The sequence below is a fragment of the Oncorhynchus mykiss genome, chromosome 22 (assembly GCF_057628025.1).
Source record: "Oncorhynchus mykiss isolate SJ-2025 chromosome 22, ASM5762802v1, whole genome shotgun sequence".
NCBI classification, from domain to species: domain Eukaryota; kingdom Metazoa; phylum Chordata; class Actinopteri; order Salmoniformes; family Salmonidae; genus Oncorhynchus; species Oncorhynchus mykiss.
In genome coordinates, this window is record NC_143043.1 from 38,350,193 (window position 1) to 38,373,356 (window position 23,164).

At 44.3% G+C, this 23,164-nt stretch overlaps 1 protein-coding gene across 41 annotated transcripts in view; it reads left to right on the plus strand.

Annotated features, from left to right (window-relative positions):
- The window catches only part of LOC110501784 (uncharacterized), a 176,171-nt gene that overhangs the window by 105,736 nt on the left and 47,271 nt on the right, over window positions 1-23,164 (plus strand). For 33 of the 41 annotated variants that reach the window (XM_036959156.2, XM_090216022.1, XM_090216026.1 and 30 more), the window contains one exon: window positions 2,494-2,738. In XM_036959156.2, coding sequence (XP_036815051.1) covers window positions 2,534-2,738 — 205 coding nt within the window. In that variant the 5' untranslated portion in view covers window positions 2,494-2,533. Of the gene's footprint in view, window positions 1-2,493; window positions 2,739-13,815; window positions 14,100-23,164 lie in introns of those variants that run through there. The other 8 variants (XM_090216025.1, XM_090216034.1, XM_090216035.1 and 5 more) reach the window with 4 other exon arrangements.

Below are 23,164 nucleotides of genomic sequence, written 5' to 3' on the forward strand. Positions count from 1 at the left end.
TAATTGAAATTGAATTGAGAGAGTGAGGGGGGGGCTCTCATATGATAGACACTCTGAAGTGGTGACAAAGGGACAGGAAGTCATTGTGGCCATGTTACCCTGCCCCGTGCCCTCTTGTGCCACAACAACCCATCCTGGACAGCAAAATCAAACGTCAGTCTGGCTTGATGACACAGGCTCTGCTGCCTGCAAATGACTGACTGACCGCTCACTCTGCTCCCCACTCCAATTCCTTACCAGTCCTGTAGCCTCTACTCCCTAGCTACTCCTGTATTCAGTGCATTCGGAAAGTATTCAGACCCCTTAACCTTTTCCACATTTTGTTATGGTCCAGCCTTATTCTAAAATGAATTAAATATATGTTTTTCTTCATCAATCTACACACAATACCCCATAATGACAAACAAAAATAGGTTTTTAGATGTTATTGCTAATTTATTAAATATATATAACTGAAATATCACATTTACATAAGTATTCAGACCCTTTACTCAGTACTTTGTTGAAGCACCTTTGGCAGTGATTACAGCCTCAAGTCTTCTTGGGTATGATGCTACAGTACAAGCTTGGCTCACCTTTATTTGGAGTTTCTCCCTTTCTTCTCTGCAAATCCTCTCAAGCTCTATCAGGTTTTTATAGGGATTGTCGCTGCACAGCTATTTTCAGGTCTCTCCAGAGATGTTAGATCGGGTTCAAGTCTGGGCTCTGGCTGGGCCACTAAAGGACATTCAGAGACTTGTCCCGAAGCCCCTCCTGTTGTTCTGTTGGAAGGTGAACCGTCTCTCCAGTCTGAGGTCCTGAGCGCTCTAGAGCAGGTTTTCTTCAAGGATCTCTCTGTACTTTTCTCCGATAGTCTTTCCCTTGATCCTGACCAATCTCACAGTCCCTGCCGCTGAAAAACATCCCCACAGCATGATGCTGCCACCACCATGCTTCACCATAGAGATAGTGCTAGGTTTCCTCCAGACGTGACGTTTGGCATTCAGGCCAAAGATTTCAATCTTGGTTTCATCAGAGCAGGTGCCTTTTGGCAAACTCCAAGCGGGCTGTCATGTGCCTTTTACTGAGGAGTGGCTTCTGTCTGGCCACAACCATAAAGCTCTGATTGGTGGAGTGCTGCAGAGATGGTTATGGTTCTAGAAGGTTCTTCCATCTCCACAGAGGAACTTTGGAGCTCTGTCAGAGTGACAGTCGGGATCTTGGTCACCTCCCTGACCAAGGCTCTTCTACCCTGATTGCTGAGTTTGGCCAGCTCTAGGAAGAGTCTTGGTGGTTCCAAACTTCTTCTATTTAAGAATGATGGAGGTCACTTTGTTCTTGGGGATGTTCAATACTGCAGAAATATTTTGGTACCCTTCCCCAGATCCGTTCCTTGACAATTCTGTCTCGGAGCTCTACGGACAATTTCTTCGACTTCATGGCTTGGTCAATGGAAACAGGATGAGTCTGAGCTCAATTTCAGTCTCATAGCAACGGGTCTGAATACTTATGTAAATAAGGTATTTCTGTTTTTTATTTGTAATACATTTGCCAAATAAAAAACCTGTTTTCGCTTTGTCATTATGGGGTATTTTGTGTAGATTGATGAGGAACATTTTACTTTTAATCAATTTTAGAATACGTCTGTAACGTAACAAAATGTGGAAAAAGTCAAGGGGTCTGAATACTTTCCAAATGCACTGTGAGAGGATTGGATAGGTGGATGCAGACATTTCCACCTAGCCAATCAGATGGCATGATGAAGCTATTACTATAGTGCCTATACTGTATCCAATCGTCTGACATCTGGGGACCATTTGGAATTCAGCATTATTACCTATTTGTTCACTCTCCCCGTGTTGTAAAGCAGGATCAGTCCACTAGAGGGACCCAGCAGAACGCCACTCCCCTCAGATGGTCACACATGCTCTTTCCTTAGCCCTGTGGGGTTTCAGGAATCTGAACTCCAAGCACTCTGTCCTCAGACATATCCCTGTCACAGAGACTCCAATGCTGGCTACAGTCTGGGGCAGTCTGAGTATGCCTGGAAGCCACCAGCACTGCTCAAAAGTGAACTTCGCAGCAGAGATAGAGAGAGACTGTCCTGTGATCTGAAGTCCATAAGCCTGTTCTAACAGTCTGTCGATGTGGGAGGTGATTTGTGATCTGAGGCAGGAGAGTGTGTTGAATGTGAATGATGTCCTTTGTCATTGGGTCTCTTCCACCCCATCAATATTTTCTGTATTCTGTATCCCTGCCAAACTGTTAATAACCATTATGAGCCACCATTTATTATATTAATCTATGACCATCCTCTTCTCCTGCCATAAGCAGAGACCCCCCTGGCCACCACTGACCCCCTCTAATCAATCAGTCAATCAATCAATCAATCACCATATTCTCCTCTTCTCCCAGCCATAAGCAGAGCCCCCCCTGGCCACCACTGACCCCCACTAATCAATCAATCAGTCAATCAATCAATCAATCAATGACCATATTCTCCTCTTCTCCCAGCCATAAGGAGAGACTCCCCTGGTCGCCACTGACCCCCAGCATGGCAGACGGTCGTCAACGTGAAGACACCCCCCCCCAGTGGGATCCGTCGGGGGCACAGGACCCCTCTCCTCCCCCGGCCCATGGGGCTAATGGCTACCCCCCCTCCTACAGGGCGTGCCAGCCAGGGACGGCCCATGGAGCAGCACCACCCTCCTACACCGCCAGAGAGAATGGCTTCAACGGCGACCATGCAGTTACGGCTGGTAAGGACCGCTGATATCTGAGACTCAGGGACAGAGCTTCTATAACTGCTGTCTTGTACCCACATACCAAATCAGTATTGACAAAACTTTTTGTGACTACAATTTAGAGTTGTAGAATTGCGCACAGATGTACAGTACCAGTCAAAAGTTTGCACACACCTACTCATTCAAGGGTTTATTTTTTACTATTTTCTACATTGTAGAATAAACAAATCATAATGTATTTAATATTCTTCAAAGTAGCCATCCTTGGCTTTGATGACAGCTTTGTACACTCTTGACATTCTCTCAACCAGCTTCATGAGGCCTGCTTTTCCAACAGTCTTGAAGGAGTAACCCACATAATGCTGAGCTGCTTTTCCTTCACTCTGCACTCCAACTCATCTCAACTAGGCTGAGGTCAGCTGATTGTGGAGGCCAGGTCAATGTATTTTATTTAACTAGGCAAGTCAGTTAAGATCAAATTCTTGTTTACAATGACAGCCTTGGAACAGTGGGTTAACTGCCTTGTTCAGGGGCAGAACTACAGATTTTTACCTTGTCAGCGCGGGGATTCGATCTAGCAAACTTCACTCTCCTTCTTGGTCAAATATCCCTAACACAGCCTAGAGGTGTGTTTTGGGTCATTGTCCTGTTGAAAAACAAATGACAGTCCCATTTAAGCGTAAACCAAATGGGATGGCGTATTGCTGCAGAATGCTGTGGTAGCCATGCTGGTTAAGTGTGCCTTGCATTTTAAATAAATCACAGACAGTGTCACCAGCAAAGCCCCCCCACACCATCATATCTCCTCCTCCATGCTTCATGGTGGGAACCACTCATGCGGAGATCATCCATTCACCAACTGCGTCTCATAGAGACATGGCAGTGACTCATCAGACCAAAAGACAGATTTCCACCGGTCTATTGTCCATTGCTCATGTTTCTTGGCCCAAGCAAGTCTCTTCTTCTTATTGGTGTCCTTTAGAAGTGATTTCTTTGCAGAAAATTGACCATGAAGGCCTGATTCACGCAGTCTCCTCTGAACAGTTGATGTTGAGATGTGTCTGTTACTTGAACTCTGTGAAGCATTTATTTGGTCTGCAATCTGAGGTGCAGTTAACTCTAATTAACTTATCCTCTGCAGCAGAGGTAACACTGGGTCTTCCTATCCTGTGGAGGTCCTCATGAGAGTCATTTCCGTCATAGCGCTTGATGGTTTTTGCAACTGCACATGAAGAAACTTCTAATGTTCATGTCTTAAAGTAATGATGGACTGTCGTTTCTCTTTGCTTATTAAGCTGTTCTTTCCATAATATGGACTTGGTCTTTTACCAAATAGGGCTATTTTCTTTAAACCACCCCTACCTTGTCACAACACAACTGATTGTCTCAAACACATTAAGAAGGAAAGAAATTCCACAAAATAACTTTTAACAAGGCACACCAGTTAATTTAAATGCATTCCAGGTGACTACCTCATGAAGCTGGTTGAGAGAATGCCAAGAGTGTGCAAAGCTGTCATCAAGGCAATGGGTGGCTAATTGAAAGAATGTCAAATAAAATATATTTTGATTTGTTTAACACTTGTTTTGGTTACTACATGATTCCATATGTGTTATTTCATAGTTTCGATGTCTTCACTATTATTCTAAAATGTAGAAAAGAGTAAAAACAATGACAAACCCTTGAATGAGTAGGTGTGTCCAGAGTTTTGACTGGTACTGTATATATAAACTCAGCAAAAAAATAAACGTCCTCTCACTGTCAACTGCGTTTATTTTCAGAAAACTTAACATATGTAAGTATTTGTATGAACATAACAATATTCAACAACTGAGACATAAACTGAACAAGTTCCACAGACATGTGACTAACAGAAATGGAGTAATGTGGCCCTGAACAAAGGGGGTGGTCAAAGTCAAAAGTAACAGTCAGTATCTGGTGTGGCCACCAGCTGCATTAAGTACTGCAGTGCATCTTCCGCTCATGGACTGCACCAGATTTGCTGGTGAGATGTTACCCCACTCTAGCCTCTGATCACCCTCTGATCCAACAGGTCCCAGACGTGCTCAATGGGATTGAGATCCGGGCTCTTCGCTGGCCATGGCAGAACACTGACATTCCTGTCTTGCAGGAAGTCACGCACAGAACGAGCAGTATGGCTGGTGGCATTGTCATGCTGGAGGGTCATGCCAGGATGAGCCTGCAGGAAGGGTACCACATGAGGGAGGAGGATGTCTTCCCTGTAAAGCACAGCGTTGAGATTGCCTGCAATGACAACCAGCTCAGTCCGATGATGCTGTGATACACCACCCCAGACCATGACGGACCCACCACCTCCAAATCAATCCCGCTCCAGAGTACAAGGCCTCGGTGTAACGCTCATTCCTTCGACGATTAACGCGAATCCGACCATCACCCCTGGTGAGCAAAAAACGTGACTCGTCAGTGAAGAGCACTTTTTGCCAGTCCTCTGGTCCAGCGATGGTGGGTTTGTGCCCACAGGCGACGTTGTTGCCGGTGATGTCTGGTGAGAACCTGCCTTACAACAGACCTACATACCCTCAGTCCAGCCTCTCTCAGCTTATTGCGGACCGTCTGACCACTGATGGAGTGATTGTGCGTTCCTGGTGTAACTTGGGCAGTTGTTTTTGCCAGCCTGTACCTGGTCCGCAGGTGTGATGTTCGGATGTACCGATCCTGTGCAGGTGTTGTTACACGTGGTCTGCACTGCGAGGATTTTTTTATCATATTTTATTTTTTTATTTTCCCTTTATTTAACTAGGCAAGTCAGTTAAGAACAAATTCTTATTTTCAATGACGACCTAGGAACAGTGGGTAACTGCCTTGTTCAGGTCAGCTGTCCATCCTGTCTCCCTATAGCTCTGTCTTAGTCATCTCACAGTATGGACATTGTAACATCTGCCACACCTGGCCACATCTGCAGTCCTCCTTGCAGCACACCTAAGGCACGTTCACGCAGATGAGCAGGGACCCTGGGCATCTTTCTTTTGGTGTTTTTCAGAGTCAGTCGAAAGGCCTCTTTAGTGTCCTAAGTTTTCATAACTGTGACCTTAATTGCCTACCGTCTGTAAGCTGTTAGTGTCTTAACGACCGTTCCACAGGTGCATGTTCATTAATTGTTTATGGCTCATTGAACAAGTATGGGAAACAGTGTTTAAACCCTTTACAATAAAAATCTGTCAAGTTATTTGGATTTTTAGGAATTATCTTTGAAAGACAGGGTCCTGAAAAGGGTCGATTCATTTTTTGCTGAGTTTATACACCCACACACAGTCTACTCCCTCTTTAGATTCATACTCCATTATTACTGTGGCAAATAAGGATGAAAATCCCCCTTTACTCAGAGCAAACAAGGCACACGCACACATACACCTTTCCTTCTATCCCTCTCCACACACACTGTACCCTGCTCCATTTTCTCCTCCTCCTGTTGCCATGGCAGCAACCCCTACAATTTAGTTTGCCAGAGCTCTATTGTCCCTGCAATCTTTCTGCCTTTACATGTCTATTTTTGCTGACAAACAGAACCGAACACTACCCACTACTGCCGCTTTCCACCATTTACAGCACAGAACAGAAACCCATTTACCATCTCTGACAGGAGTCGTATTAACCTCCTGTACCTCGATCTTAACTGCAGTATGCTGCTATTGTCTGTCATTCATTTACACTGCATCAGATAGCTAGCCTGTTAGATTGAATACTATGCACTGTTTAAGACCATATCCCAAACTATTGGTCAAGAAGAAGCAGTAAAGAACACAGAGTATCTTATCTGTTATCACCACACATACAGTACACTGTACCCTGTGCAATGAGCGCCATTAGTATCTAGCCTGGACAGTATGGTTAAGGCTCAAATAGTCTGTTCCAAACATTGACTACAGCGTCTATAAATCAAAGTCAATTTACAACTTTGTTGACATTTACTCCCCACACTCTGTAGCGATGGAACACAATTGGGTAATTACAACTGTCTTTGACTATGACTTTTAGCAAGGTTACTGAAGATGTTGTACTATTACGTGTTGCCTTAATGCTAAGTGCTTTCTATATTCTTCAGGTAAGTGTTTGGCATGTAGAGAATATTATGCATGTTAAGGACATGGCACTTCCCTTTTTAATGCAATCACCCTAATTCAAGCCAGCACCAACTCTGCGTTCTCTCTCTCTCTCTCTCTCTCTCTCTCTCTCTCTCTCTCTCTCTCTCTCTAGCTCTCTCTCCCGCTCTCTCCCGCTCTCTGTTTCTCTTGGTCGTGTTTTTTAGAACTTGTTACAGAGGAATGTCAAGAAGCCAATTTGCTGCTTCAATGGCTCTTCAGCATCTGGAGGGCTTTGAAGAGGAAAAGCGGTGGCATGCAGGGTTAAAGTGAGCCAGCTTGGTCCAGCTCTAGCCCCCATGCCACCGTACTGTCTTCCCATCCTGTCCACCCTTCATGGTCTGGCCTCACAAAACACCCCAATAGACAGACACACAGCTGGGGAGGATCCTTCAGTATAATACGGCCAGAGGTCCAGGGCCTGTATGAGACCGAGTAAAGGATCAGCTTTGCATTTTAGAATAAATATGATTATATTGGCAGGGGGGACCTGATCTTAGATCAGCAGTCGTACTCTGAGATGCGTTGTGCCTACGGGTTCAGGTCCTAACAGTATCAAACACAGAGTACCAGCACTGCTCTATGGTCAAGACTTCTTTTCAGTAGCAGTAGGTTTTACCATTTTTCAGATTTTGAGATGATGTTCCAGTGTCTTTGATGTGTCTTGTTGATAATGAGGTAAATGGAAAACTGCTGCTGTTAGATATAGTCATTATGAAAAAGCAGAGAGGATCAGGTTGTTTTGTCTTCTAAAATACTGACAGACAAGGACCATCCTGCCCGCTGCCTTCTGTAGCAAGCACCATGAGAGAAGCTGTCCAATGCTAAAACAACATCTGAAGTGAGAGGATGATTAGCTAATGTCTTTCCTCCCTTCGGCACTCAGTGTTATGCACTTTCATATTGCATAACATAATGCATACCTAGACATAATGTCAGTGTTATGCACTTTCATATTGCATAACATAATGCATACCTAGACATAATGTTGGTGTCATGCAGTGTTTCGTTCTAGTTGGATGGATCTGTATTATGTTTCCATAAGTTAAAGGATTCAAAACTCTGTGAAATAAATGTAAATTAAGCTACAAAGACTTCGCCATGGCTTCAAGGAACTAAAGAATAGAACTGAAAATGTAAAGAGTTATTACCCTATTATACTGTAAAAAGTGGGACGGCACTGTCGTTCTTCTGAATTGGTATGATCCAAAATTATCCTTTGGTTCGTTCAACCTATTCTATTCAGTTTTTCTGAAATCAAATAACGAATTTGACAGGTCAATGTGATTTTTTTTATTGAATGAAAGCTTCTAAATTGCTTTCAACACCTCATTCAGAATCACATCGAATCGCAGTGCGCGCAATGTAGCAGCAGCTGCCTACCAGAAGGCGTGGCCTATTTTGGGTGTGGCTTTCAGATTGTTCTTTTTGGCCACCCGTGAGAATGAATGTCAATCAGGTAATGTTTTTATTTTTATTTGCATGATTATATGTTCACTGCAAGCACTAAATCTTAAATAATATCTACGTAAGTACTGTGATACTTAAGAGCCTGGAAAGTTTTCTATTAGTGATGGGAAGTTTTACTGTCCAGTCAAAATAATTAATCTTCCGACTCATTGTTAATTTGACTCAGTAATGCCCAGAGAACGCTGGACATGATTCTACAAGCCTCTTGTTCACATGTTGTTCACCATAGGAGCTTATTGGAGCTGTAATTTGTGACTGTGACTTGTAAAAGTGTGCTTTAAACACTGTATTGATTGCTAGGAATACAAATACAATTATCTCTTGATACATTTGAAATGAGGTCTAGATTGTGAATAACTTCACATCACTCTAATCATCAAGATGGCAGCAGGGCAGTTTTGCTGAACATGTTGTGTCACACTGTTTGTTTGTTTCTGTTTGTTTGTGTTACACGTTTTTATTACTTAGCAAAACCGTTATAGGCTGCGAGAGTTGTCATTAAACAACAGGCAAAATCAAAAATCCTTCAGAATTAAAGCAGTAAATTGACATCTGCTGGTTTCTACACGAGGAGATACAACTGGTGTGGTGCCCTCCCTGAAAGCCGAGAGAGGATACATCTGTGCTGTGACTGATGGTCTAGACATGTTGGGTCGACTAGCCTTGGTACTCCTCGACGGTCAGTGTTTCGCCATTCTACCGGAGTCTTCTGACTCCTTACCTGCCCCGCTGTGTGGTGGAAGCCGGAGGTTGGTATCTGCTCTTTGATATAACGTCTAGATGCGCTGGGCTTCCTAGCCCAGTATACCCCTGCCGGGTGGACTAGCCCCCAGTGATTGGCTGGTCTACTGGGCCCGCTCTACCTCATTGTGCGGTAGCCTACTGCAAGGCGACTGGGCGCATTGACCAGACCTACACACTGGGCGAAATCCCCGTCAGTACATTTCTACAGTGGCTGTTGAACACGCTGACCTTTCTAGCTAACACGGAACCCAAACCGGCTGCACATGTGCGCCATCGCGCATAAATATATTTTGTTCTCCCACACCAAACGCAATCACGACACGCAGGTTAAAATATCAAAACAAACTCTGAACCAATTACATTAATTTGGGGACAGGTCAAAAAGCATCAAACATTTATGGCAATTTAGCTAGCTAGCTTCCACTTGCTAGCTAATTTGTCCTATATAGCTAGCTTGCTGATGCTAGTTAATTGTTCTTTGGATATAAACATTGACTTGTTATTTTACCTGAAATGCACAAGGTCCTCTACTCCGACAATTAATCCACACATAAAACGGTCAACCAAATCGTTTCTAGTCATTTCTCCTCCTTCCAGGCTTTTTCTTCTCTTGACTTTATATTGCGATTGGCAACTATCATAAATTAGATGCATTGCCGTCACCGACCTAGTTTGTCTTTCAGTCACCCACGTGGGTATAACCAACAAGGAGATGGCACGTGGGTACCTGCTTCTATAAACCAGTGAGGTGATGGGAGAGGCAGGACTTGCAGCGCGATCTGCGTCAGAAATAGAACTGACTTCTATTTTAGCCCTTGGCAACGCAGACGCTCGTTGGCGCGCGCGAGCAGTGTGGGTGCAATAATTGAATAATATAGATTTCTAAGTTTATTTTGCAATGCTCACGCACACGACGCGAGCGGTCTGGTCAGTTAACAAAGCTTGGGCACACTTGCTTTCTAACTCTACTAGCCCTGTAGGCTACAGCTGAACATTTTTGGGAAATTTAAGGTTTAAAATGATTGAATTAGTATATTTTAATTTTGTTTTCTTTTTGTTTTAGTGAACTGTTGGATTCAGTGGTTAAAATAGGTATTTATGTACAAATGGTTTTAATTGCTGTCTACATGTGCTATGACCTCATTGCATAGTCTAAATGATCAAAAACAATCTCATCTCCCTAACCCAGACATACCGCTAAACCCTACTTTGACTGATGATATTGCAGCGTTGATCTTTCCGAGGGAATCGATTGTGTTACCATTTGACTCCTACTGTGACATGCACATGAAACCTTCTCATCTACAGGGTTTGGTCTGGCTAAAAACGGTGCTTGTTGTATTAGATGACTGTAGTTTGGATTGTTTTAAATTATCTAAGTGCAGAGAGATTTTAGAAATAAATAAATCAAGGTGTTTTATTATTCTTCTGCTTTTGGTGTCAGGAAACATTCATCCAAACCCAGGCCCACTGGCTATAGATGAACTTCCCACTCCAACTAATTTAAAAAACTAGATCAGGGTTGGGTCTGATGCATGTGAGGAGTTTGATGCCAAAATTGGACATGATAAATGTCTAGGTTCACACTAATGACCCAGATGTCATAGTATCGTCCGAGAACAGGCTTAGAAATCTGTTCTAAATCAGTCTATAGGCTTGGATGGTTATAATGTTTATCGATGTGACCGACAAAGTAAGGGGGAGTTATAGCCATCTATATTAAAGACAAATATGTGGTTACTGAACTAAGGTCTTGTCACGCCCTGGCCATAGATTGGCCATAGAGAGGCCTTTTATTTATTTTGGTTAGGCCAGGGTGTGACTAGGGTGGGCATTCTATGTCCTTTTTTCTATGTTTTGTATTTCTATGTCTTGGCCTGGTATGGTTCTCAATCAGGGACAGCTGTCTATCGTTGTCTCTGATTGAGAACCATACTTAGGTAAGTTAACTTAACTTGTTTTTTGTTCTTCGTTTTGTCTGCATCTTTTTTAAATAAAGTTAAAATGTACGCTTACCATGCTTCACCTTGGTCCAGTCCTTCAGCCAGCCGTGACAGGTCTTTATCTAAACCAAAACAGTTTGAGTTTTTAGAAGCTGAAAGCTCCAGCTATCGAAAGCGGTGAACTTAGATTTGAAAGGATGTTATTGACCTCCATCTGCAACAGTAGAATCCCTGGATTCTCTGGCTGAACTGATGCGTGGTTGGGGGGGAAATTAAATGGTCCTTATGGGCGATTTTAAACTGGGATTGGTTATCTCCAAACTCTGAGGTCATTAAATTTGACTCAAATTATTAATGTGGTTACAAGACTCAATCCCAAAGACATCTCTAAATCAACACTTATTGGTGTTATTCTAGCAAACATTCCGCATAAATTCTCGGGCGTTGAGATTTTCGATAATGATTTATGTGATCATTGTGCAGTTGCTTCCATTAGAGACACCAAATCCCCAAAGTGCCCCCTTCGGTTCATAGTCAAACTACATTTTAGGCAGTTCTGTAAGCAGGCATTCCTGCATGAACTTTATGCAACTGGGAAAGGAGTGCGCTTATTCCAGATATCGAAGTGGCATTCTCCTATTTTCATTCCATGTTTTCTACTATCGGTGATAAACATGCCCCCTCAGTACCGGGTTAGAGGTAGAGACAATCCCTGGTTTACAGGGGAATTATCTGATTTAATCCATAAACGAAATACAGAAGGAGTGGCGGACTTACCATTACCACTTGCCAGAAAGAATCATTCCCAGACTGAATGGCAGTTATTCGGGGCATTGAGAAATAAGTGCACTTCTATTACGAATCTACCAAGGCCAACCTCAATAACCCAACAAATCCATGAATGCTATCACAAACTCTTCCACTTAAATTGACCTCAAGAATGACAAGAATAAACTCCCTTTTTCATGGTATCCAATTGTTAGTAGTTACTGTCTTGTCTCATCGCTACAACTCCCGTACGGGCTCAGGAAAGACGAAGGTCGAGAGCCATGCGTCCTCTGAAACACAACCCAACCCAACCCAAGCCACACTGCTTCTTAACACAGCATGCATCCAACCCGGAAGCCAGCTGCACTAATGTGTCAGAGGAAACACCGTACACCTAGCGACCTGGTCAGCGTGCACTGTGCACGGCCCGCCACAGGAGTCACTAGTGCGTAATGAGAGGAGGATATCCCTACCTGCCAAACCATCTCTAACCCAGACGACACTAGGCCAATTGTGCGTTGCCCCACTGACCTCCCGGTCGCGGCCGGCTGCGACAGAGCCTGGGCTCGAACCCAGAGTCTCTGGTGGCACAGCTGGCGCTGCGATGCAGTGCCTTAGACCACTGTGCCACCCGGGAGGCCCCTGCTTGAGATGTTTAATGAGCATTTTGTTAAAGCTGGGCATTTATTTGGTAATGAATTGTATCTTGTGACACTTTGTCTTTTGTGTGTATTCTGTATTTTACTGTAATGTTTTATGGACACTCTGCTGTTTCCCTGTTTTGCCTTCTTGCCAGGTCACCCTCGCAAAAGAGGTTTTTACCCTCAATGGGTTTTACCTGGTTAAATAAATGTTATACATTTTTTTTAAATGACTCTTGGTGGAATGCATTGCTTGACTACCGTGAGGGTGAGAAGCACAATATCGTTGGCGACCTGCAGCCCCCCAAACAATTATTTATTGAGTTTGAGTTTGTTGAGCAGAAGGCGTGGCGGACTTACCATTAGGGACCTTGTGAGCTGAGCACTCGAGGTCCGCCAACCCCCCTTCAACGTTGCAAAGGAAATAGGGAAGGAGGGAGGGGGGTTTTGCCTGGTGACTTTTCAAAGGTTAATGAGGCCACATTACTGACAAAAAAGGCATACCAAAAAAGTTAATGAATCCATACAGCGAACAATAATTCATAATAGATCACTCATTTATTTCCTTTCATATATTCATATATTTCAGAGCACTATTAAAGTAATACTTTGGGATTTTCCCCAGTCAGATGAACTCATGGATACCATTTTTATGTCTCCAGTATGAAGGAAGTTATGAGGTAGTTTTGAGAGCCAATGTTAACTAGAGTTAGTGCAATTACTGCAAAAGTAATTGCTAGCATCTGCTGGCTCTAATTAACTTATCCTCTGCAGCAGAGGTAACTCTGAGTCTTCCTTTCCTGTGGTGGTCCTCATGAGATGCAGTTATTGCTAGCATTCGCTAGTTAGCAATTACTTTAACGGATACAGTTGTCCTGGTTTTCTGTTGCGGTCGTTGTGAAGGACTCCGTTTCCGATGTGTTAACTTAACGTAGCAGGCCTTTCTTTCTTTCTGGTCCTGATGAGAAAACAATAACTGTTGGGGGAGGTTCTCTTTTGCACTGTTGAACCAATCCAGTAAATGTGGAGGAGGAGTTAACATGGAGTGTCGCCTTGTTAATGTTCAAAAGCGGAAGGCTTTCTTTCTATTTCCCCTGAAAACTGGATGCATCCGGTTGTTATCAACTCCGCAGAGTGGTGCTGTTGAGGTGGTTGTGGAGCTGACAGTTGTCATGGTTTTCTATTGTGGTGGTTTTGGAGGAGACAGTTGTCATGGTTTTCATGAGCTTCCCCATGTACACGGGGTGCAGTTATTTAGTCAGTCAGTACCTTTGGCCTCATTATGTTGGTCATGGGGTGTGCTCATGCTGGGTGTGGCAGGTGAGCTCTCACAGACATTGAGAGAGAGAGGGGAGATGAGGGGAGGAGATCATGATGGGTGGTGACGAGGGGAGAGGAGGGAGAGAGGGATGGGTATGGGAGGAGAGGGGAGGGGAATAGAGCAACCAAAGCTCCGAATTAGACAGGGCCCAGACCACCTAAGTCGTGTGTTGCTGTGGCAACAGCTCTGTTCCCTTCACACACGGAGGAGTTTTGGGGCTGGTATCTCTCTCTCTCCCCCCGCTCCACCCTGCCTTGCAGTGTGATGCAAGCCTGCGTTTGGCAGTGTGTCTGACTCTGTGGCTGCCTCAGGTCTCAGCTCCAGGGGAATCAGTTTGTCGCTTTGCTCTACTGGTCTGACCAGTACAGGTAAAGAAAAGCTTTTCTGTCCTGGTAGTGTATCTCAGTACAGTGTTGTCTGCATGTCTGTGAGGATTTTAGTTTTGTATTATAATATAACTGTCCTTCTCTTTTATACTGCTGTGCTATTTCATTGAGATACATTTTGATATGTTTTTATTTATTCATGTTTTTATTGATTATTCATGTGTTAAGGCCAATGAGACAAACTTGCTAAGAGCACTAACAGTTGTCACTGTATACTGTTAATTTGACTCATTCTGTCAGGAAGGGCTGAAATGAGACTGAAGAAGACAGTTGTCATTAACATTAGATGTGTTTGTGTGTGTGTTTGCGGTGTAGCTGTCAGATAGTAAAAACCAACAACTTTGTGATGCTGTGTGTGCATGTGTGTGTGTGCGTGTGTTTGTGTGTGTGAGGTAGGTGAGGTGTGTTTAAGCCTGTGTCGTTGTGTGCCTTTGAGACAGAAGATGATCTGGATGCAGGACACATCACTGCCCAGTCTGTGAGGAGGTAGGGAGGGAACGAGGGAAAGGAAGAGCAAAGGAGAGATGGTATCTGTCAAGGTGAAGGAGTGAGCGGTGCATGTCTGCCTGGAGGGAGGGAGAGAGGAAGGGAAGAGCGAGGGATAGAAGGGAAGAGCGAGGGAGAGAAGGTATCTGTCTAGGTGATGGAGAGAGCGGCGCATGTCTGCCTGGAGGGAGGGAGAGAGGAAGAGAAGAGCGAGGGATAGAAGGGAAGAGCGAGGGAGAGAAGGTATCTGTCTAGGTGAAGGAGAGAGGGAGAGAGAGAGGAGAGGGAGAGAGGGAGAGAGAGAGGAAGGGAAGAGCGAGGGAGGGATAGAAGGGAAGAGCGAGGGAGGGAGAGAAGGGAAGAGCGAGGGAAAGGGGATAGAAGGGAAGAGCGAGGGAGGGAGGGAGGGATAGAAGGGAAGAGTGAGGGAAAGGGGATAGAAGGGAAGAGCGAGGGAGGGAGGGATAGAAGGGAAGAGCGAGGGAATCTGTCTAGGTGAGGGTGGGAGTGGTGCCATGTCTGTCTGGAGGGAGGGAGGAAGGGAAGAGCGAGGGAAAGGGGATAGAAGGGAAGAGCGAGGGAGGGAGGGATAGAAGGGAAGAGCGAGGGAGAGAAGGTATCAGTCTAGGAGAGGGAGTGAGCAGTGCATGTCTGTCTGGAAGGAGGGAGGGAGATCATCATAGCCAAGCTGTAGTCTCCAGAATAGAATGACGTTATGGTCATGTCAAAAGAAGCAGGATAGAGACCTAAGTAATAGAACTTAGAGATGGCAAATGTATTTTCTCCTATGCATACAACATAGGCAATAGGGTACCATTTGACACCCAGCCTTTTACTGTGTGTGTTGGAATGTCACACTGTGTGGTTGATCTGCTAGGTCAGTCGGACTGAGACCAAAGAGGTGAAGGCTGGAAGTTCCTCTCTAGATTTCTTCCTAGGTTCCTGCCTTTCTAGGGAGTTTTTCCTAGCCGCTGTGCTTCTACATCTACATTGATTGCTGTTTGGGGTTTTAGGCTGGGTTTCTGTGTAAGTAATATCTGCTAATGTAAAAAAGCCTTTAGAAATACATTTGATTTCATTTGGAGGAATCTGTCAATAATCTGTCAGTACTTTCTCAGTGGGTCTATGGTGAATTTACCTCTTCTTTTTCTTCAGCATATTAGATTTATACCGAACAAAAATGTAAACGCGACATCTAAAGTGTTGGTCCCATCTTTCATGAGCTGAAATAAAAGATCCCATACGCCTCAAAAATCTTGTTTCTCTCAAGTGTTGTGCACAGATGTGTTTATATCCGTGTTTGTGAGCCTTTCTCCTTAATCCATTCACCTGACAGGTGTGGCATATCAAGAAGCTGATTAAACAGCATGATCATTACACAGATGCACCTTGTGATGGGAACAATAAAAGGCCACTCTAAAATGTGCAGTTTTGTCACACAACACAAAGTTTTGAGGGAGCATGCAATTGGCATGCTGACTGCAGGAATGTCCACCAGAGCTGTTGTCAGAGAATTGAATGTTTATTTCTGTACCATAAGCCACATCCAACTTTCGTTTTAGAGAATTTGGCAAGTACTTCCTACCAGCCTTACAACCGCAGAACCACACCAGCCCAGGACCTCCACATCTGCACCAACTGTCAGAAACATTCTCAGGAAAGCTCATCTGCGTGCTCGTCGTCCCCAACAGCGTCACCCATTGAGCATGTTTGGGATGCTCTGGGTCAACGTGTATGACACGTGTTCCAGTTCCCGCCAATATCCGGCATCTTTGCACAGCCAGTGAATAGGAATGATACAACATTCCACAGGCCACAATCAACAGTCTGATCAACTCTATATGAAGGAGACATGTCACGCTGCATGAGGCAAATGGTGATCACACCAGATACTGATTTTTTTCTGATAAAAAAATAAATATATTTTTTATTTATTCAGCCCTTCTTACATCAGCTGATATCTCAAAGTGCTGTATAGAAACCCAGCCTAAAACCCCCAAACAGCAAGCAATGCAGATGTAGAAGCACAGTGGCTAGGAAATACTCCCTAGAAAGGCCAAAACCTAGGAAGAAACCTAGAGAGGAACCAGGCTATGAGGGGTGGCCAGTCCTCTTCTGGCTCTGCCGGGTGGAGATTATAACAGAACAAGGCCAAGATGTTCAAATGTTCATAAATGACCAGCATGGTCGAATAATAATAATCACAGTAGTTGTCGAGGGTCCAGCAAATCAGCACCTCAGGAGTAAATGTCAGTTGGCTTTTCATAGCGGATCATTAAGAGTATCTCTACCGCTCCTGCTGTTTCTAGAGAGTTGAAAACAGCAGGTCTGGGACAGGTAGCCCGTCAAGTGAACAGGTCAGGGTTCCATAGCCGCAGGCAGAACAGTTGAAACTGGAGCAGCAGCACGGCCAGGTGGACTGGGGACAGCAAGGAGTCATCATGCCAGGTAGTCCTGAGGCATGGTCCTAGGACTCAGGTCCTCCGAGAGAGAGAAAGAAAGAGAGAATGAGAGAGCATACTTAAATTCACACAGGATACCGGATAAGACAGGAGAAGTACTCCAGATATAACAAACTGACCCTAGCCCCCCGACACATAAACTACTGCAGCATAAATACTGGAGGCTGAGACAGGAGGGGTCAGGAGACACTGTGGCCCCATCCGATGATACCCCCGGACAGGGCCAAACAGGAAGGACATAACCCCACCCACTTTGCCAAAGCACAGCCCCCACACCACTAGAGGAATATCTTCAGCCACCAACTTACCATCCTGAGACAAGGCCGAGGATAGCACACAAAGATCTCCGCCATGGCACAACCCAAGGTGGGGCGCCAACCCAGACAGGAAGATCACGTCAGTGACTCAACCCACTCAAGTGACGCACCCCTCCTAGGGACGGCATGAAAGAGCACCAGTAAGCCAGTGACTCAGCCCCTGTAATAGGGTTAGAGGCAGAGAATCCCAGTGGAGTGAGGGGAACCGGCCAGGCAGAGACAGCAAGGGTGGTTCGTTGCTCCAGAGCCTTTCCGTTCACCTTCATACTCCTGGGCCAGACTACACTCAATCATATGACCCACTGAAGAGATGAGTCTTTTGGAAAGACTTAAAGGTTGAGACCGTGTCTGCATCTCTCACATGGGTAGGCAGACCATTCCATAAAAATGGAGCTCTATAGGAGAAAGCCCTGCCTCCATCTGTTTCCTTAGAAATTCTAGGGACGATTAGGAGTCCTGTGTCTTGTGACCGTAGCGTAGGTGTAGGTATGTACGGCAGGACCAAATCGGAAAGATAGGTAGGAGCAAGCCCAAGTAATGCTTGATAGGTTAGCAGTAAAACTTTGAAATCAGCCCTTGTCTTAACAGGAAGCCAGTGTAGGGAGGCTAGCACGGGAGTAATATGATCAAATTTTTTGGTTCTAGTTAGGATTCTAGCAGCCGTATTTAGCACTAACTGAAGTTTATTTAGTGCTTTATCCGGGTAGCCGGAAAGTAGAGCATTGTAGTAGTCTAACCTAGAAGTAACAAAAGCATGGATTAATTATTCTGCAACATTTTTGGACAGAAAGTTTCAGATTTTTGCAATGTTACATAGATGGAAAAAAGCTGTCCTTGAAACAGTCTTGATATGTCAAAAGAGAGATCAGGGTCCAGAGTAACGCCGCGGTCCTTCACAGTTTTATTTGAGATGACTGTACAACCATCAAGATTGATTGTCAGATTCAACAGAAGATCTCTTTGTTTCTTGGGACCTAGATCAAGCATCTCTGTTTTGTCCGAGTTTAAAAGTAGAACGTTTGCAGCTATCCACTTCCTTATGTCTGAAACACAGGCTTCTAGCGAGGGCAATTTTGGGGCATCACCATGTTTCATTGAAATGTACAGCTGTGTGTCATCCGCATAGCAGTGAAAGTTAACATTATGTTTTCGAAAGACATGCCCAAGAGGTAAAATATATAGTGAAAACAATAGTGGTCCTAAAACGGAACCTTGAGGAACACCGAAATTTACAGTTGATTTGTCAGAGGACAAACTATTCACAGAGACACACTGATATCTTTCCGACAGATAAGATCTAAACCAGGCCAGAACTTGTCCGTGTAGTCCAATTTGGGTTTCCAATCTCTCCAAAAGAATGTGGTGATCGATAGTATCAGAAGCAGCACTAAGGTCTAGGAGCACAAGGACAGATGCAGAGCCTCGGTCTTAAAATGTTTTAACGCCATTAAAATGTAATTTACCACCTTCACAAGTGCTGTCTCAGTGCTATGATGGGGTCTAAAACCAGACTGAAGCATTTCATATACATTGTTTGTATTCAGGAAGGCATTGAGTTGCTGCGCAACAGCCTTTTCTAAAAATGTTGAGAGGAATGGAAGATTCGATATAGATCGATAGTTTTTTATATTTTCTGGGTCAAGGTTTGGCTTTTTCAAGAGAGGCTTTATTATTTCCACTTTTAGTGAGTATGTTCAACAGAGGAGGGCGAAGCACAGGAAGCAGCTCTTTCAGTAGTTTAGTTGGAATAGGTTCCAGTATGCAGCTTCAAGGTTTAGAGGCCATGATTATTTTCATCATTGTGTCAAGAGATATAGTACTAAAACACTTTAGTGTCTCTCTTGATCCTAGGTCCTGGCAGAGTTGTGCCAGGACCTAGGATCACGATCTCTTTCAATAATGGCAGGAATGGAGGAGGTCTTTATCCTAGTGAGATTGCTAAGGAGAACACTGCCATGTTTAGTTTTGCCCAACCTAGGTTGAGGCACAGACACGGTCTCAATGGGGATAGCTGAGCTAACTACACTGACTGTGCTAGTGGCAGACTCCGCTAAGCTGGCAGGGTTGCTAACAGCCTGCTGCCTGGCCTGCATCCTATTTCATTGCGGAGCTAGAGGAGTTAGAGCCCTGTCTATGTTGGTAGATGAGATGAAAGCACCCCTCCAGCTAGGATGGAGTCCGTCACTCCTCAGCAGGCCAGGCTTGGACCTGTTTGTGGATGAGTCCCAGAAAGAGGGCCAATTATCTACAAATTCTATCTTTTGGGAGGGGCAGAAAACAGTTTTCAACCAGCGATTGAGTTGTGAGACTCTGCTGTAGAGCTTATCACTCCCCCTAACTGGTAGCGGGCCAGAGACAATTACTCGATGCCAGCACATCTTTCTAGCTGATTTACACGCTGAAGCTATGTTGCGCTTGGTGACCTCTGACTGTTTCATCCTAACATTGTTGGTGCTGACGTGGATAACAATATCTATATACTCTCTACACTCGCCAGTTGTAGCTTTAGTCAGCACCATCTTCAGATTAGCCTTAACATCGGTAGCCCTGCCCCCTGGTAAACAGTGTATGATCGCTGGATGATTCGTTTTAAGTCTAATACTACTGGTAATGGAGTCGCCAATGACTAAGGTTTTCAATTTGTCAGAGCTAATGATGGGAGGCTTCGGCTTCTCAGACCCCGTAAGGAGTAGGAGGAGTAGAGGGAGGAGTAGAGACCAGAGAAGGCTCAGCCTTAGAATCCGACTCGCTGCTCAATGGGGAAAACCGGTTGAAAGTTTATGTTGGCTGATTGAGCGACACCGTTTTAGCATTCCTACAGCATTTCCCTCCAGAAGCCATGAGAAAGTTGTCCAGCTGCAGGGACCGTGCGAGGGGATTTATACTAACGTTACTGTCTGTACCTACTGGTGGCACAGACGCTGTTTCATCCTTTCCTACACTGAAATTACCCTTGCCTAACGATTGCGTCTGAAGGTGGGCTTGCAGCACAGCTATCCTCGCCGTAAGGCGATCGTTCTCCTGTATATTATGAGTCCAGTGACTGCAATTAGAAGGCATCATGTTAATGTTTCTACTTAGCTTCGGCTGTTTGAAGTCCTGACAAACCATGTCCAGATAAAGCGTCCCGAATGAAAAAGTTTATTTTTAAAATTTGTTTTATTGAGTGATGGAAAAACAAAAAATATAAACTGTAATTAAAAAGTAAAAACTGTGAAGTTGTCAGGTAGCAAAGTAAGGTTGGCAACAAAACGCACAGCAACACGTAAACAAGTCTGAAAATTGTGACCGGAAATGACCACTCTATTGCTGCTAGCTGCACACCCCTACCTTTTTCAAGGAATCTGTGACCAACAGATGCATATCCGTATTCCCAGTCATGTGATATCCATAGATTAGGGCCTAATGAATGTATTTCCATTGACTGATTTCCTTATTTGAACTAAACTCAGCAAAAAAAGAAACGCCTTCTCACTGTCAACTGCGTTTATTTTCAGCAAACTTAAAACCTCTTGCTCCCACCTGAGACGCAGACGTCTCATCTAGACACCTGGAAATGCAAATGCGCTACGCTAAATGCTAAATGTACTCGTTAAAACTCAAACGTTCATTAAAACACACATGCAGGGTATTTAATTAAAGCTACACTCGTTGTGAATCTAGCCAACAAGTCAGATTTTTAAAATGCTTTTCGGCGAAAGCATGAGAAGCTATTATCTGATAGCATGCAACACCCCAATATACCTGAAGGGGACGTAAACAAAATAATTAGCGTAGCCGGCGCTACACAAAACGCAGAAATAAAATATAAAACATTCATTACCTTTGATGATATTCGTTGTTGGCACTCCTATATGTTCCATAAACATCACAATTGGGTATTTTTCCCGATTAAATCCGTCCATGTATGCCCAAAATATCCATTTGTATAGCCTGTCTGGTTCAGGAAAAATGCTCCCTTCCAAAACGCAACGTCATTTTTTAAATTATATAAGTTGCCTATATTCTTTGACAAAACACTTCAACCTACTTTTGTAACCCAACTTTAGGTATTTGTAAACGTTAATAATCGATAAAATTGATCACTGGGTCATCTGTATTCAATAGCAGCTACTCAAGAAAACGTTGTCCTTTGTCTCTCTTCCAAAAATCGATTCCTGTATGCTGGACGAAATGAAGGATCTATTTGTCATTACACAAAGGATTTTTGTCAATGAAAATGACGTTTTTGGCGACATCGTGTGGAAGTTGTTGGAACTGCAAGCTCCCGGCTATATATTTTTGCTTGCAGTAAACAATTCAGAGACTGGCGGATGAATACTTTTCTGTGGTTTTTGTGACCAGGTTTTTCTTGGGATTTCGCTTGCTGTTCACGTTCTGTTATAGTCACAGACATTATTTAAGCAGTTTTAGAAACTTCAGAGTGTTTTCTATCCACACATACTAATCATATGCATATACTATATTCCTGGCATGAGTAGCAGGACACTGAAATGTTGCGCAATTTTTAACAGAATGTTCGAAAAAGTAGGGGGTAGACGGAAGAGGTTAATTAACAGCTTACAGACAGTAGGCAATAAAGGTCCCAGTTATGAAAACTTAGGACACTGAAGAGGCCTTTCTACTGACTCTGAAAAACACCAAAAGAAAGATGCCCAGGGTACCTGCTCATCTGTGTGCACATGCCTTAGGCGTGCTGCAAGGAGGCATGAGGACTGCAGATGTGGCCAGGGCAATAAATTGCCATTTCCGTACTGTGAGACGCCTAAGACGGTGCCACAGGGAAACAGGACGGACAGCTGATAGTCCTCACAGTGGCAGACAACGTGTAACAACACCTGCACAGGATCGGTACATCTGAACATCACACCTGTGGGACGCAGGATGGCAACAACAACTGCACGAGTTACACCAGGAATGCACAATCCCTCTTTCAGTGCTCAGACTGTCCGCAATAGGCTGAGAGAGGCTGGACTGAGGGCTTGTAGGCCTGTTGTAAGGCAGGTCCTCACCAGACATCACCGGCAACAATGTCACCTATAGGCACAAACCCACCGTCACTGGACCAGACTCGAGTGGCAAAAAGTGCCCTTCACTGACGAGTCACCATTTTGTCTCACCAGGGGTGATGGTTGGATTTGCGTTAATCGTAGATGGAATGAACGTTACACAGAGGCCTGTACTCTGGAGTGGGATGGTCCGTCATGGTCTGGTGCGGTGTGTAACAGCATCACCGGACTGAGCTTGTTATCATTGCAGGCTATCTCAATCCTGTGCCTTACAGGGCCTTCTCCCTCATGTGGTACTGTTCCTGCAGGCTCATTCTGACATGACCCTCCAGCATGACAATGCCACCAGTCATACTGCTCATTCTGTGTGTGATTTCCTGCAAGACTGGAATGTTAGTGTTCTGCCATGGCCAGGGAAGAGCCCAGGTCTCAATCCCATTGAGCACGTCTGGGACCTGTTGGATCGGAGGGTGAGTGCTAGGGCCATGGGGTAACAATCTCACAGCAATAACTGGCAAATCTGGTACAGTCCATGAGGAGGAGATGCACTACAGTACTTAATGCAGCTGGTGGCCACACCAGATACTGACTGTTACTTTTGACCCCTCCTTTGTTCAGGGAGAAAATATTCAATTTCTGTTAGTCACATGTCTGTGGAACTTGTTCAGTTTATGTCTCAGTTGTTGAGTCTTGTTACGTTCATACAAATATTTACACATGTTAATGTCTTAATGACTGTTCCATAGGTGCATGTTCATTAATTGTTTATAGTT